At 45.3% G+C, this 16,402-nt stretch overlaps 1 protein-coding gene and 1 long non-coding RNA gene across 3 annotated transcripts in view; one reads left to right on the plus strand and one right to left on the minus strand.

The window, feature by feature from the left end:
* The window catches only part of FRMD4B (FERM domain containing 4B), a 65,691-nt gene that overhangs the window by 14,375 nt on the left and 34,914 nt on the right, over window positions 1-16,402 (plus strand). Inside the window, exons 4-7 of one of the 2 annotated variants that reach the window (XM_042823201.1) lie at window positions 278-370; window positions 4,051-4,135; window positions 13,549-13,605; window positions 14,557-14,579. In XM_042823201.1, the coding sequence (XP_042679135.1) occupies window positions 278-370; window positions 4,051-4,135; window positions 13,549-13,605; window positions 14,557-14,579 (258 nt within the window). Of the gene's footprint in view, window positions 1-277; window positions 371-4,050; window positions 4,136-13,548; window positions 13,606-14,556; window positions 14,580-16,402 lie in introns of those variants that run through there. The other variant, XM_042823202.1, reaches the window with a different exon arrangement.
* On the minus strand, window positions 12,865-13,766 carry LOC122162678. Its single transcript, XR_006169623.1, has 3 exons — window positions 13,527-13,766; window positions 13,114-13,255; window positions 12,865-13,032 (listed from the first exon to the last, which is right to left on the minus strand). It is a non-coding gene; the product is annotated as an uncharacterized LOC122162678 (long non-coding RNA).

Below are 16,402 nucleotides of genomic sequence, written 5' to 3' on the forward strand. Positions count from 1 at the left end.
GCAGAGCGCTGTTTCAGCTGCCTCACTAATGAGTTCCTATGTGAGGCCTTCAGTTCTGAGATGGGGTCATGTGTGAAGCTGTGGCTGGTGTTCCCGAATGTCCAAAAGCAAACTATGTCAACATCCTACAATTAGAGAGCGAGGAAAAGGTGATTAACTGCTTGCCTGCATCAGAGCTGACTTTTGCTATTCTAAAAAGGACTCACGCTGGAGCAAAAACATTGAAAAACCCATGTTTCTTCCCAGTTTTAACCATCTCCCCAATCTGTTCCTGCAGAGGTCAGAGTGTCTGGCTGCAGCTGGACCACAGAGTCTTGGATCATGACTTGCCCAAGAAACCAGGCCCAGCAACGCTGTATTTTGCTGTTAGGTGAGTAATTCCTTCTGTGGAGAAAACAGTGCCCACTTGGCTCATTTATCACCATGATTTTTGTTTGAAAGAATTACTGATTTGATAAAGGGTGTAAATGTCAAAGTGATACGTTATTTTTAGAAGGTGGTTAAGTCCTGGCTGAGTGCTGCTTTCTTTTCTGTTTACCTGCAACATAAGGTAATTTGGAACCTGCTGCTTTTTAAACTGTTATCAGCACATTGATCCTTTTCTTATTTAAGAACAATTTTAAATCCTTAAATCTCCCAATTTTAAATTTTTTTTTTTTTTTTTTTTTTGGCCAAACTTGTCTTCAATAGTGCTATATTTTGATAGTTTATTTAAACAACTATAGTTGTTCTCATGTTTACTTAAGGTTTGTCAGTACTTGAAAGGGATTGCTGCTGGCTTCTTTGCTCACACAGCTTAAACCTGTGCCCAGGAGAGACTAAAATCCTAGCAAAGTGATGATTTTGGCCAAAGTAATTGCATTACTTCAGGGTTTTTGCTAGCAAAGCTCTACTGATTAGGATGCAGTTTTTTCAGGCCCATTATAGACAGAGCTGTGCTGGCAGAAAAGACCAAGCATCGTATTCTTAGTATTGTTGGAGTTCTTATTTTTGTCTTCCTTACAGTCTGTGAGGAAAATGAGGGCAGACTGACCTCATTCACTTTTCATATCAAGATTTTGGCCTTTGTGTGCTTAATTATTTGCAGCGTTTCCAAAGCGCAGCCTGTTGTGCAGTTGGGTAAGTTGGCGTTGTCACCCCGCCAGGTCCTCTGCACCCCAGATACTGCAGGGATGGTTCAAACAAATGGCACTTTGTTTTTACTGAATATGTGCTGATTTGTGATGGAGCTCTTTTCTTTTTTTTTTCCTCTTTTAACAAACAAAAAAAAAAGGGGGGGGAAGCATGAAACCACAAAACATTTAAAAAGGAATTATAGAATTATAGAGTCACCCGAGTTGGAAGGGATCCGTGAAGATCGAGTCCAACTCTTGGCTCCACACAGGACCACCTGAGTTGGAAGAGACCTGTAAGAGCCATTGAGTCCAACTTCTAATAGTAATGAATATTCATGTATAATGAGCTCTTAAATGCTCACTGAGGACCTAGAGGACTAAAATCTGTGACTCCTTACATGTGATAATACACAGGGAGATTGAAGGACTGGGGTTGGTCTGAGGATCTTCTCAGAAGGTAGCAATGGTCTTGACTCCTGTGACTGTTGCCAGGGCTTAAACTGTCTGCCAGACTCTCTCAGGAGTGGAGCACAAGAAAGCCATAAAGACAGTCATATAACTTGAGCAACTGTGGCTGGAGTTAATGCTGTTGGCTTGAGATATTCATTTTTACCCATCCTGTTGCAAGGTGATCTTCTGTAGGACAGGATATGCAGAGACCTGAGCAAGAGTTGATGGATGAAGAGTGGGCTTTGGGAAGATCAACTTCTAGAGTCTTATCTTAAGCCTTGACTGCTCGGGGGTCATGAGATTTAAAAGAAGAAATTAAGACCATGGAAGTGGGCAGTGGATGGGAAGTCTGTGAGGAGTAGAAGGATAATTAACAATTTAAAAACTATCTCATGGTAAATATATATTCCATCTGAAATGACTCTTCAAAATCTACAGCACTATTTTGTCACAACCTTTTGGATAAGTGAATGACTCCAGGCATTTGTTGGATGGCATATGCCTTGGGTGGTTGGTTCAGACACTTATCACATGCAAACACATTTGCCTTGCCATAGTCTGTTCTTTAATTAAACTCTCCTGAGAGCAGCTGAACTGCACAGTTGGAGGCTGGCATGGAAAGCACAGCAGGGCCGGTTGAGTGGCACATGTTTGAGTGGGGGAACTGATGCCCATTTTCTGTTGGAGATGGAGAAAGGTACCCAGAGCCCTCCTGAGCTGTCCTTCATTAACGTGCAGCACTAGGCAGTTTCCAGCAGCAGCACTGGGAATGTGGGGCATCTCCAGGTGCTTGGTTATACCTCTCCTTTGCTTCACAGCTCCTGCGCCCTGGGCTGTTGCCATTCACTAATGAAACACGTGGTAAATTATTTCAGGTTTTAATTATTTTTCTTCAGTTAACATGAACTCAAGCCAGTCATGTAAATTTTCTTGTGATACACACAGCTGCCAAAGGGCTGTATAATGCAGATTTAGGACTTACAAAAGCATCTTTCCAGTTTCAAGGATGCTGACAGCATCAGAAATAAAAGGAGAACACTTTATTGCATTTCCAAACATGACTGTCATCCCTCAAATCTCTCAAACATCCTTATCTCTGTGGCCTGGTGTTCCCCATCTGTACTGCAGTGATGAGTATACAGCTTGTGCTGTACAGAAGAGATGAAGTGCCCAAGTCTGCTCAGAGTAGGGATATTGCCTGTCCAGGAGTGCCCTCCTCAGACCAATGGCTCCTACAGTCTCCTGCTACAGGGTAACTATAAGCTATGTCTGGTGTCCCTAGCTGAAAGAAACTGCAAGTGCAAATGAGGCCATTAGTTGAATAAAACTCCCTTTTCAGCAGGCTGGAGGGAAGCTTTATTGGGATAAAGCACTAGCCTCTAATGTTGGTCTGGCAGCATGCTGGGCAAGGACCAGCAGAGGTTCTTGCATGCTAATGCTCTTCATTTCTGGAGAGAAACATGACTGTATCTGAAGTGAAGTTTAGGAGAGCTACTAAAATGGTACTTGGTGTGATCATGAAAGGATATAGCAATACCCATGGTTCTTCTCAGTGAAAGGTGAATCACAGAAAAGCCCCTTGGAGATGTCTGGGGTAGGCTTCTGAGTCTGTCCCAAAGCTGCATGAGTGTGAAATGAGCATATTATCTCCTCATCCTACAGAGGTATTCCATACAAAGAGATCAATGGGCAGAGCAGGAGGCTACGGACAGCCTCTGGGCTACACAGAGCAGGCTGTATGAGCCACCCAGCCCTCCTGCTGCCAAAGGCATTGGTGGGATCTGCATTGCCAGGGTGGTAGTGGTGGTTGCCCCAGCCCTTTGTTTGGCTGAAAAAACTGTGCCCTCTGTCTAGAATCAAGTGGGAGAGCCTGGATCCAATCTGTAAGGAGTTGGCTTTCGATAATGAAGCACAGGTATCCAGCTAAAGGAAGATTGACAGGACCACGTTCACACAAACTCATCTCTTTGAACTGACTTGGCAGTTCTGTACTCTTGAAATTAGAGACGTGTTTTCTCTGCACCTTTCAGTGCATCTCAGCACTGCCTACTTTGATGCCCCGTGAGTCAGAGAAGCACACAGACAAGTTGTGTGTGATTCTGCAGAGTGCCAGCTGCATACATAATGTTGTATAACAAACCACATCTGCTAACCTTGGCTGGGCTAGCATAAACAGCCATGGACTTGCTTCCTTTGGTAGTGAGGTTTGCTCCTTTAAACCTTGAGATGAGAAGTCATCAGATGTCTATGATCTATTGAATGAAAGGAATTGTGCCCTGCATGCTCTTGGCCCATGATTTTCTGCTTGTTCCCTCTTACTAGGCAGGAAACGAAGCTCAGTGGTTGTAGTTCCTCTGTACCACTTTATTGCTGGAGAACAAAGTGCCAAGGAACGATTTGAGAGGAAATTTTTAGATTTGATGAAGCCTATACAGGAAAGTAACTTTGTTCTTTTTTTTTTTTTTTTTTTTTTTTTAATTATCAGGTTCTACATTGAAAGCATCTCCTTCCTCAAGGATAAAACAACAGTAGAGCTGTTCTTCCTGAATGCCAAGTCCTGTGTACACAAGGTAAGGCTCAGCGTCCTTTGCAGCTCTGTGTTGTCCATTCCTCATTACTCCTCCCTACGTCCCTTCCACAGACCCTCTGGGTAAGGATGATGATGGCTTCCTGGTCATGATTTTACAGCCCTTTTGTGTGCAAACGATACTGAAATATCTTAAATACCAAAAAGGCTTTAAGTCATTTGAAATCTGGGTTGTAGCTTTCTGGGTAGACTCCCTCTCAGAGTGACATATCTTTGTGTGCTACATAGTACACACTGGGGAAGGTGATGAAAGTCTTATGCTGTGAACGTGGTTCTTAGTGCCCTGATTTCATGCCTTAATTCCCTTCATAAAGTCACAAATCCCATCAATTCACAATCAAAGCCAGTTATGACAGTGCTTCTTGTGTTTACTCTGGTTACAGATCTTCCACTGTTTTTGTTAAATGTTTAAATTTGTTATTCATACCATATATATGCAATACATAATATGGTACATTAATGTCTATATACATATTGTATCACAAGAGTAAAATTTATCTGCTGCAGGTTCATCCTGTTCTGTGAAAGAAAAAAAAAAAAGGGCAGTATGGCAACCTAATTGTGACCTTAATAACCAGAGGAGCAGCAGCAGCCAAGGTTCAATGAACTTTACTCCAGCAAAGCCTAGTTAATATCAAACTTGAGTATCGGGATGTTTTATACTCATGGGTTAATCTGCCTGAGAGGGTCACTTGGTTCTTCTTGGAAAACAAGTGTTTATTGTTAGCTGGTGTTGAAGCTCAGAATAGCAGGCCAGATTTTTCACCTTTAATACATTTCATATTTTGGAAGAGTCTCACTGTATCCAGTATTCATTATTTCACTGGTGGGATCAGAAAGCTTACTTGAAAAGCAATTAATGTCAAAGTTGTGGCCGTGGGTTGCACAAGAATTGCTTTCTGGAAGAGTGAAAGAAACTTGCACCTTTTCACAAAACCTTCAAACTAAAATAAATGTTTGAAGAACTTGAGGCCTCTCTGCTTAAGTTTAATAAAGTTTATTAAAAAGCAAATCTCCCTTTGGCTTATTTGCCATTTCCAGTGAAAGGTCTTGGCAACTTGCAGCGATCCTTTCAGGGAATACTGGAGCAGTTCAGACAAGGCAAAAAACTTGGAATTGGGAAGTGGGACTGATTTTCTTCCTGCGATGGGGAAGGTGCCACCACCTCCAGAAGCAGTCTGCTGTTTAAGTAAACACTGGTTATGTATTTTGGTGCCTGTATGTGCATTTATGTAGCTGCATAAAGTATGAGAGGAAGGGAGCAGAGAGAAGGAAGGTGTGAAAAAAAACGCCATCACTGATCATAGATGTATCATTAAGCCAGTGGAGAGTCATTCAATTCATGCCACCATGTTCACTGAGAGCTGGCAGTGCTCTGACACCTTACTTATATGGAATGCATTGAACCAAAATGGCCCGTGTTGGTTATGCAAAGGGAGCGATAGGTGGCAATGGGAATTCAGCAGAGTGGGTGGAAACATAGGCAGGACTGAAGCTGTTTACTTAAAGTTCATTTACTTTCAGTGTTTGTTTGGTTCAGTAGCTTTTAACCTTCACATTAGATTCTTTTCAAAACTTTTTACCCCATATGGTAAACTTCAGGCTTAGCTTCCTAACCTGTTTCTTTTCTTGAAACTTCTGTTGTTCTGAATGAGGTATAATAGCTGTTCTCTCGTCCTTTGCCTCTCAGCTCCAAATTCCTGCAATCCTTTTTGCCCCTTTCTGCAAATTGGATGCCAGGTTGCCCTAACAAGGGTTTGAAGAATTAGAGGTTTGCCTATTTTGCAAATTCCATAGTCATTTTGGCAAGGGAAAAACAAGGCAGACAATAAGATTTCTGCTGCCAAAAATGTATTTCTTTCTACTCCTCACCCACTCACCACCTCCACGTTTGTCTGTCAAAGCTCCCTTGTGCCTCTGCCCTTTGCCATGTGCCAGGGTGGTGCATCCTGCATGACCTGTATCTTTCTCTACATGTCCTGTTTACCTTGTGTTCATCCCCTGCGAGCAGCTGGGCAGCCGGGGGGGGGGACCCCCTTGTCCCCAGGCAATGAGAACTGAGGTTTCACTCTTGCTTCTGTGAGTTGTGTTCTACCAGTGCTGGAGGTCTGCACCCGGAATTGCTGCTGCACTGAGCTGCTCCTTTCCACTGCTCTTATGTCAGTCCACCACTGCAACAACACCATTTTCCTTCTGGTACACGTTGTGCAGTGTAACGCAAAACTGCTTTACGCACCTGGAAAATAAACTTCTTCTGTTAGATTTGCCAACACACTCAGGGTTTGCTGGCTATGCTCTCCCTGTTTCTCATTGCACATGAACTGAATGCAACATTTGCTGTTCTGCTTGTAAGAACACTCGGTGTTTCCTCATCACTAGTGGGTGCATACAGCTTGGAGTCCAGCCTGGACAACAAATGCTGCCAGCTCTCTGGCCCTACCCTTTTTTCATGTCAAGCTGCCCATTGTCTCACTGCTCTGCTGCAATCCTATGGCTGTCTGGGTCCTATGTGGTCAGTATGGCTGGCTGGCTCTGCTCTCCAACATCCTTGCTCTTTGGATTGGAGCTCGTCAGAAGCTGTGTGCTGCCAGAAGCAGTGTGAGCGCACAAGCAGGAGCTGGGAGCTGCTAGAGCTTAGATCTCCAGGTTTATGGAAGGGCCTCTCAGTGACTTAATTATAAATGTGGTTAACAGTGTGTATTTTGCAATGGCTATAAGCATACTTTGTGTTTATTGTGACACTGTTTTCACACACGTTTCTCGTTTTCAAGGCTTTGAGAACTTATGCCTGAAAGCCTTTAGCAGTGACAACTTCAGTTTACATGCTTTCTTTCCTGTCAGTGAATTTAAGAAGCTGGTTTAGATTTATGGTGATCTGTGAAATCTTCTGCACAGTGGAGGCTTACACAGTGAAAGTTTAGCCTGCGCTTTCAGGTGAAATGGGTATCTCAGAACTGATGTGTTTGCACAGGGGGTAGGAGAGCTTTGTAACATGCTCATTGTGCTATTGCACAGACTCCTGACCATAGCTGGGATGCTTTCAAGGAGGGTAGGAGCTGATGACACACATGATGATGATAAATTTGGAGAGATAAATTAGTCTTTTTGTTCAAAACAGCCAAGTTTGGAAAAATTACACCCTGCTGGGCTAGCAAAGCACTGTCAAGTTTATTGTGCGTTACAGCTAACCTCCATATAGCTCTGCAGCCATATAGTTGACTCTGTGCCAGTCCTTAAAATACGTTCTGTAAACAAAGATCCTGGGTCGGGTTGGCTGTGTTCCCCTTTTCCCAACTATATTTAGGTGTTGGGGGATTTATTTATTTAATTTTGCTTTTGTTTTAAGGACTTACAAGAATTGCCTTTAAAATAATAACATAAAGGAAATGAAAGTTTTTGGTGGAGTCTGTAACCATGCTGGCTTCATGAACAACGATGCTTGTGAGCACTTGGCAGCCTGAAGCCCAGAGCTTAAGAGAGAAGAGCTGTTGAAGCAGACCCCTGGTGTGAGCATGACGTCTGGCTGGCTTTCAGCTCAGAGAGAGCAAAGTGGCTGTATATTAGATAGCTCTTGAAAGTTTTATAACGGATATTTCTTAATTCTACCCTATCCCTGGGGAGAGGGGAGTGTTCCCATGCAGCTTTGTAACACCGTATAGTCCGATCTGAGCCAAGTCTATGAAAACATGCTGTCTGTTTGTCATTCTGCTCCTAAGGATGGCAGGTGTGAGGCGCAGGGTGAGGACCAGCAGAACCAGCTGGCCTTCGCTCTTCTGCCTTCCAGGCTGTGCTCTGCTCTTGTGGGTGCTGGTGGCCACCTCTGTGGCCTGAGCCCCTGGTGGTGCATCAGCAGATGAAGGTGGAGCACAGACATGTCAGTGAATACAGTGTGACTGACTGTCCTTGACTCTTGGGACACCCAGGTTAACTGGCAGATCTCCATGGAAGCTCCCCACCCAGTGGTACCCCATGACACGTCCTGCTGAGCCTCACTGGTGGCCTGGGGAGGTGCTGGCCATGGGATGGGTGTAGTTGAGGGCCTGCATGGTGGTGGAGGTCAGCCCAAGGCTGCCTGCTGCAGATGGCAATGATGCCCTGGAAAGTTGTTGAGGCTTTTGGTGGGGAGGTGTAGCTCCTGTCCTAACTGTAGCTGGGCCAGCCCCTTGCACTTGAGGGTTGAGCTGGTTTGCAGCCAGAGCTTCATACCTTGCATCTCTTGTCAGTCATCTCCTCTGAGCCTAACTATCAGCATTAATTGTGACAGAGTTCTGCACTTTTGATCTTCTGGCCATAGGGTGAAGCTGTTTTGACAGCTCAGCCTATTCTTGTGTCTATGTGTTGGGTATCTTGCTGTGGCACTATGGTAGGAAAGTGAAAGAATCTAGTTATATGCTAAGCCTAATGATGCTTGCCATGTATCCTGGCTTATAGAGAAGTATTTGTGTCCTTCCCCTTTTTTTTGCTTTTAACTTCTACACTGTGTTCATGTTGGGGGGGGGGGGGGGAAGCAGCATTATACGATGGGGACCTTGTGCTGAACTATGTAGATAAGTCTCAAAGCAGCTGAGCAGCTTCATCTGAGCTTTGGCTGAGGTACAAAACACAGAAAAAGGAGATGAGGATGGTTGGCAAGGGCAGCAAAATAAAGGGTGTAACAGAGAAACCTGAAGCTCTGGCTTGCTGTGAGGTGATACAGGGCAGCGGTGACGTAGCTTTTGTTTGGCTGCATTGGCCACAGCCTCTGAGCCTCACAGCTCCTGCCAAGAATGCATTGAGGAGACCAGCAAGGTTTGGAGCTACAGGAGGGGATGTGATGGGGAGGGGGTGCTCTGTGGGGCATCGTGAACCACAGGCAGTGCAGCTGGGATGGGGACATGGGTGCAAGTGCTGAGATCAGAACAGGCCCTGGAGGGATCACTTTCAGGTAAGTTGGAGGGGCATTCTCTTGCTGCCATTGTGTCTCCTTGGTGTAACCGAGAGCACCACTCTGAAAGAGCACGTTGTTGAGCTCGCTGACCTACTTACTGCAGAGCTGCTGATGGCGTGGTGCAACAGGTTGTGGGCGATGGCCCCATCCTGGCAGTGCAGGCATCTTTGCTGCTGCCTGTGCTCCTAAATAAGCCATAAGTGCTGGAAAGCCTTGAATTTTTATCCTCTGCAGGGACCTGGCCTTGCACCATAGGACTCTGGGGATGTGTCTGGGAGTGCTGGGGGCTGGGGGAATTTGTGGTGGTGCTGGGTGAGAGCACAGAGTTGGTGCGGCTTTGTTCACCTGTGCTGAGCCCACACCCAGCTAATTGCTGTCCTCAATCTCAACACGCTCCTGCAGATGTTTGGTTCCCTCATTTCCCTTTAATTGCCCCCTTCTTTCTCTCCTTTTTTAATCACCTGTCAGAAATCACAGGTAATTACCTTCAATACTGTAAGTGTCTTGAGGCTATTTGATCCTAATGTGGATTTTTTGGGGGCCATATTTTGTTGATACGAATTTTTAAAGAGGTTGGTTTGAGGGAAGGAGTTCTTCAATGTTTTAATCTTCACATTTCCATGTGAAATGTTTCTGCTGTCAGTCTTTAAACTCTGGAGGTTACGTGTGCTCAGAAGAAACTTTTCATTGCTCTGGTTCTGAAGAGTTAGAGATGGCAGTTCCTGTGTTGCTTATTTTATTTTATTTGAAAACTGCTTTACGGAATCAAAAGACTTGCTTAGCACAGTGAATGCTCATCTGGCTGTTGCCATTCTTATTCTGTATTTTCTTCAGGGTTTCAGGCTTGCATCTCTGACAGTCAACTCTTGTTGATGCTGTGTTTAATGATGGTGCGCTGCTCTATTCACAGCTAAGCCTTGTGATTTTTATCACATTTATAGGTTTGTTTCTGTGCAGGAAAGGGCTTGAGCTCCTGCATGAAACAGGGGCTCAGTTCTGCACCTGGACACTGAAGGCAGGGGCAGATCTTTGCTAGTTGCTGCAGTGCTTCTCTGTTCCTGCAGTATTGTCACTGTCACTCCTTCTGGACATCTGCTGCAGCATTTTATTCTGATATTTGTCAGAATGACAAAAGCTACCTGAATCCTCTGGACTAAATGCAGTTTTTAGATAAGCCAGTGGGTTTCAGTGAGACACATAGGGGGATGAAATTGTCTCCTTAGTTAAAATGATTGCTCCCTATGCAAACTCTAATGGAAAAATATCAGTTTCATCCCTCCCCTGGAGCTGCACCCTCTATTCTGTTTAGACTTATTTACATCTAAAAGGTATAAGACTCAGATTCCATTATCTGAATTACATGCATCTGCTTAACCTCGTTCTAGTGACCTTGTTCCCACTTGGGATACATCTAGGAAAGCCTTCCATCTTCATCTAAAACACATGGCCATGAGAGTCTTTGCTGACCTGGCTCCCAGGGCCCCCACCTACTCACAGAAACCTGTGCTGGAATTACCCTGCCAATTGCAGGTTTTGCAAATGAAGCTTTCTTACAGCCATTCTTCCCCTTCCATTTTTGAAATTTGACCTTGCTGTTAAAGCAATGCTAAAACAGAGACCCCTGCTCGCCAGCCTTAGGGCAGAAGGATTGTTACTAAATTGAAGTGTTGTCTGAGAGTGGAGAGAGCCCTGGTCCTACGCTCCTGTTTGAGTGATATGTACTGCTATATGGATTTGCATCCAGTCAAAGGCTGTCCCAACACCTTGACAGCCCAGGGCTGGATAATATTACAGCAATGGTCAATTGTTGAACCAGATGGCAAATAATGTTATATTATGATGGAAAATAATTTCAGACTTAAAGAGAATCAATTATAAAAAGAGAATCCAAGAGACTGACATTTATGCAGCATTACTCTGTTAGATAAAGACTGTGCTGGGCTTTGGAATCCTTTGCTTAAAATTCCCTCCCTGTTGCTTAACTACAGCCTGACCTCAGGCGGTACCTTCACCTCTGTGTCCATCTTTTGTTTGACTTTAGTCCCTGTGAAAATCAGGCCAGGGAGCATCTTCTTACCTGCTCGTACCTGAACACAGCTGCCAATGCACCTGTAAGCAAGGGCATCATCACTGCAAAAGCCTCACCAGGAAAGCAAAGACTGAAACTCCTGAAGAAGGCAGTCCCATTCAGCCCATTAAATCCCTAAATGAGGTGGTTTATGAGTTCACTTTCAGCGTTCATCAAAATGCCATAGCAGCCTGCTGAAGTGACCAGAGCTTCCTAAAGCTTGTATTTAGGACTGAGTAAATCAACACGTAAGAGCAGTCCCATAATTACTATTGCTAATTAGTTGATGTTCAGGATGTGCTTTGAAGATAAAAAGTGAAGGGGTGTTGGGTTATTAAGTCCCAAACAGTGTTGTGATGCCAGCAGCACCTATTGCTGTGGGTCAGCAGGGACTTAATGCTGAAGTGACTCACCCAAATGCTGCAGAGTTTTCCTTGGAGCCTGCAACAAAGAGAGAGAACCTTTGATGTGAGAATTGCGTTTGGATAGTTAAGTCTCTCCATGAATTTGTAGCATGAAGGCGATGAGCCCCATGTAGCTGATTCTGCCCCAGGGTAGGGAGGTGACCTTGCTGAGCTTTTAAGGACCCTTCTGGCCCTGTTTTCCCTGATTTTGTGGTCCAGAAACAGCTTTGCTGAAATAGAGCTTGTCTTTCCTGCTCAGCAGAGCTTTCTGGGTGATGACTTTCCTCATGTCTGAGTTCCCCATGTGCTGGTGCTGGGATGACCTGATGTCCCCTCCTCCTGCCATGGAGATATTTAGAGGCTGTTGGAGCAGATGTAATTTAAGCTAGAGAAGGCAGCACAGATGTGCATGACAAAGACTAACCTGATGCAGACCTGGAAGTAACAAAGTGCCTTAAAATTGCACCTACATGAAGATGGGGCTTCAAACCTTGCCTTTTCTCTCAAGCATCAACATTAAAGAGATCTGAGGGAAGGAGGGAAGAATCTGAAGCTTTTTTTCCCTTCTACTTTGTGATGTGCCCCTCCTCTTCTAATGAAATGTCTGGGAATGCTTTGGAGGCCACTTCTGCATAGCTGTTGCCACACCTGTTGGGAAGGGGAAATTCCTCCCAGTCTGCCCTGGTGGAGCCGCCCGGGGGAGCGCTGCTGCTGGAATGTTTTATTGACAAAGCTGGCAAAAAGCTTCCTTTCCATGAAAATTGAATTATTTGTTTGTTCACTTCTGAATTCAGTCTCTGTGGGCCAGACCTGCAGCTGTGATAAATTAGCCCAAGTTCCAGATGTGCCCCGTATGTTTAGAGATGTCATTTCTCTGTATCTGGGTAAGTCTGTAGATCTTCCTGCTGCAATGGTTTGGGCACTATTTCAGCTTTGTCCCTCATTCAGCCTTTGAGTTCTGGGGACAGGAGAATGTGCTGAGGTCTCGGTGGAACAGGACACTGTGTCCACTGTCTTCTCTTGCAGATGATTAACAAGAACAAATCTTTGCACAAAAATTCAAGGGATGGCTCCTGGGGGAAGTTTTGTCCTTTACATATAGTTTGCAGTAGGTATCAAGAGTGGCTTTGACCACCTGAGAGTTGACACGCAGGTTCATGACTCTTCCAGTCTTACTGCTGGTCCCGCTATGGAACCAAAATGATTTCTCCTTGTAAAACACTGTCTTGGGAAGACTGTACTGAAGGTTGCAAGCAAAAGGAAAAAAAAAAAAAAAAAAAAAGAAAGAAAGAAAAAAAGATCTTGGTGTGGTTTTGATTTTTAGCATTTATTGTCAACTGCAGCTTTGAAGTCACTGACTTTCAGGACAGGACTCAGCCTGATATTGGAGGGGGGTCAAGAATGGAGATTTGGAGGGTAGAAGTCCATGGAGTCTCTTTGAGCATTGCATGTGTACTTGCAGGAACTGTCAGATCTCCAGGCTGTGTGTGGTAAAAGAAAATTAGTTATACTCACCTCGCGATTAATAACTATCATTTATCTAGCATCATGGGTGTGCGTACCACCATCAAAGCGAAGAGCTGAGGTCTCTGCCCCAGGGAAATGGCATGCTTAAAGCCATAAATTCCTCTGGTTCACCCTCCTTTCCCTGGTTCATGGCAAGTTTGTAGTTGTGTTTCGAAGCGCGCGGGATCAGGTACCTGCCTGGGTGTGTGCAATGTGACAAAGCTTCAGAAAGACAACGTGCGATGTTAAGAAAAAAGGGGGTGGGAGAGGAGCCGGGGGGAGGTGGAAACGGGCTGCGTGTGTCTGTGTACACACAGAGTGCTCACGAAAGGAGGAGAAACGCTTCCCAGGCGGGAGTGGCGGGTGGAGGGCTGGGACAGAGTCGGGCTCCCACCCAGCTGTGCTGGCAGCCAGGCAGGACCGGCACTCCGCTGTGCTCTGTGGGGACAGGACGGCTCCCAGCGCTCACCTTCTGCTCTTTCCCTGCACAGGGGCAGATCGAAGTCGAAAGCGAGACGGTCTTCAAGTTGGCAGCCCTGGTCCTGCAGGTAAGCTGCTCTTTGCATGTTGGTGCGCGGTGACTTTCTTGTATCGGGGCTGCTTTGGCACGGGGCAGCCCCCTGACTTGTTAGTTCTGCCTTGCTGGGTTTATTTTCCTGCATTTTCCTCCACACCACGAGGACAAAATCATGTAGCGTTTGTTGTTTGTAGTCTCTGGAGTTGTTATTTCTTCGTAGGCTAGTGAAAGAAATAGGCATCTGAGCAGTTTTAACTTGGTGGAGAGAATGGAAAAGGAAAAATTCATCAAGGGAAGTAATTTATTTTGGCAGATTTACATCCAATTTATCACTTAATCTTCTAATTTAAATATATGCTGGATATCTGAGAAGAGCATAGTACTGCAGCTGAAGTTTGCTGTGCTGTGTTTGAAGTTTTCAGAGCATATGTTTTATACCTTTGTTACTTCATGTTATTTTTTTCCTCTTCACTGTGCTGTCCTCAGACTTCAAGTTTGGTTATTTACCACTTCCTGTGAAATAAATATCTACCTTTTAAATGTTCGTCCTCCCTGCTCAACTCCTACCCCCATTATGAAATGCTCAGCAAAGATGATCTGCTTGAGCTGCTTCCAAGAGCACAATTCCTCCCAGAAGTCTGACCTGCTCTTAGAGCTGACCTTCAGCTTGGACAATCAGAGAGAGAACAGTATTTCACTTATTGGGCAGCAAAATTGACATTGGATGTGGATCTTGAAATTCATCCCGCTTGTAGAAGCACATTTATTTACGGTGTAGGTGGATAATCTACAGCTGGAAGCATGAAGGGCCAAGCTCTGTTCCTGAGTGCTGCATGCAGGCAGCCTCTGGGCTCTGTGTGAATGTGGCTGAGGTCAGGATCCAGCCAAAAAGCTGTGGGAGTGGGGAAGCAAACAATACTGGGAAAATCGAGGACTTTTGAAGAGATCATGTTTTAATTCTGTCACTGTTTTTCAATTGTAGGAAGCTAAAGGGGACTATTCCAGGTAATAACATTTTTCCTTTCTAATACTAATGGGCTTGATGGATGTGTTTTGGTTGGTTTGCATTGTATTTCAAACAATCAGAAATGAGGAGTAAAGTCCAACTGAGAGCAGCGGCTGAAGAAAGCAAAATGCACCACTAGACTGGATAAAATCTAACTGCAGAGTGAGTCCTATGGTGAACAGGCTCAGAATCAAAACAATTTTGCAGGCCATCCTTCTTTGCTCCCCTCCCATCAAGTGCATGCCTGAGTGGGACGGGGAGCTGCTGCCCTTTGCTCCCAGCCAGCCCATGCTTGGTGCTGCAGACCGTGCCCACCCACAGCACGTGTGGGGGACATGGAGCTGCCAGCTGCCTGCCTGAGGTCAATAAGCCTCTTTCTTCTGCAGCTGCCCCCAGGCCTCCCTCAGCCCACACCTGACCCAGCACTTGTGCTGAGCTGTGTGCTGCACTGAGGCTGCACACGAAGAGAGTGTTTGCCCTTGGAAATTTCTTTCTGCCTGGTCACCTCCGTGCACTGGTTTGGATAGCAGCACTGGGAGTTGTGGGGGGAGCTGAGGTTGCACTCAGAGCTCTTGGAGCCCAGGGAAAGGACCTTCAATTAGGAACGGCCTGCTGAGCAAACAAATTCAAAAGGTTGGCATTGGTCACGTTAATGTTTTACCATTTGCTGAGTTTCCATGCAGTAGGATGTTATGCTCTTGCTGCAGCAGCTTTCCTGCTGCAACAGACACATTTGGAAAATGTCCAGTGAGGGGCTACCTCCTAAATGCAGGATATGAGTTGTGCCTGATGCCAAAACCCCCAGCAGAGGTATTCCCTCCTGCTCTTCCAGTGCACAGTGTCAGTGCCAGCTCTGTTCTGGCCCTGGTGCCAGTCCCCCTTCTGTGGAAGGGCACCTCTTTGCTTTTTGTTGGTGTGCTGTCATGCCTGCAAAGAGGAAGAGATGCCCTTGTGACTAAGATCAGCTGGATGGGCTGCTTGTACAGATACTTCTGTTCCTATTCACACTGCAGACCTGCTTTGTGACCCACAGGATATTGCTTATAGCCACAATGTGCTGCCCTTCACCCCAGTAAGACTGCTCATCTCGCCTGATTTCCTGCAGCATCCCTCAATGTAAGGACAGATAACCAGGGAATTCACGTCACCACGGCTCACTTGACTAGAAGCAACTTGCTAAGTTGCAGCCCTGGTGGCATAGGCTCTCTTAGCCTGGTACAAGCTCTCAGGAAAAGAGGTTTAAGGTTTAAAACTGCCTTTGTAGTTAAAACCTCCCTTGTGCAGTTTGAACTTAGTTCTGACTCCTTATCGTTTGCAATAAATAGGTTGGTAAGTATTGCTTCACAAGCGCAAGAACTGTGTACGTGGTTATTTTGCATGCCTCATCAGACAGGTTGGAAGGCGTGGACCGCCTGTTGTTACCTTCCAAAGTATTTAAAGAACATGGGAGGCAAAAGGTGTGCTACAAGATTGATTTCCTTCTCCAAACAGTTGCCTTTTGCAAAAGATCCTAAGCTGCAGCAATTGCTTTCGCTGTATTAAAAAAAAAAAGTTACGCCTCCATATCAAATGAGCATGGCCAGCTGTCCCACACATCAGAGTGAAGGAATTTGATTTTACATAGCACAAGTGTCATTTGGACCACCGATGTTAAAGTGCTGGCTTCATTACCAGTGTGTTGTGAAGATGCTGAGTGGCTGATGGCCCAGCAAACCCACCAGCGCCATCCTGCAGCCTTTCTGCTCTCTGCGCAGAGGCGGCCTCTCATTATGGTGCCTGGGGTTGAAGTGCTCAGTGTTGCCTATCGTTTGGCAATTCCATT

The sequence above is a fragment of the Centrocercus urophasianus genome, unplaced genomic scaffold (assembly GCF_019232065.1).
Source record: "Centrocercus urophasianus isolate 14NV4802_14NV808 unplaced genomic scaffold, USGS_Curo_1.0 seq_22, whole genome shotgun sequence".
Classification (NCBI taxonomy): Eukaryota; Metazoa; Chordata; class Aves; order Galliformes; family Phasianidae; genus Centrocercus; species Centrocercus urophasianus.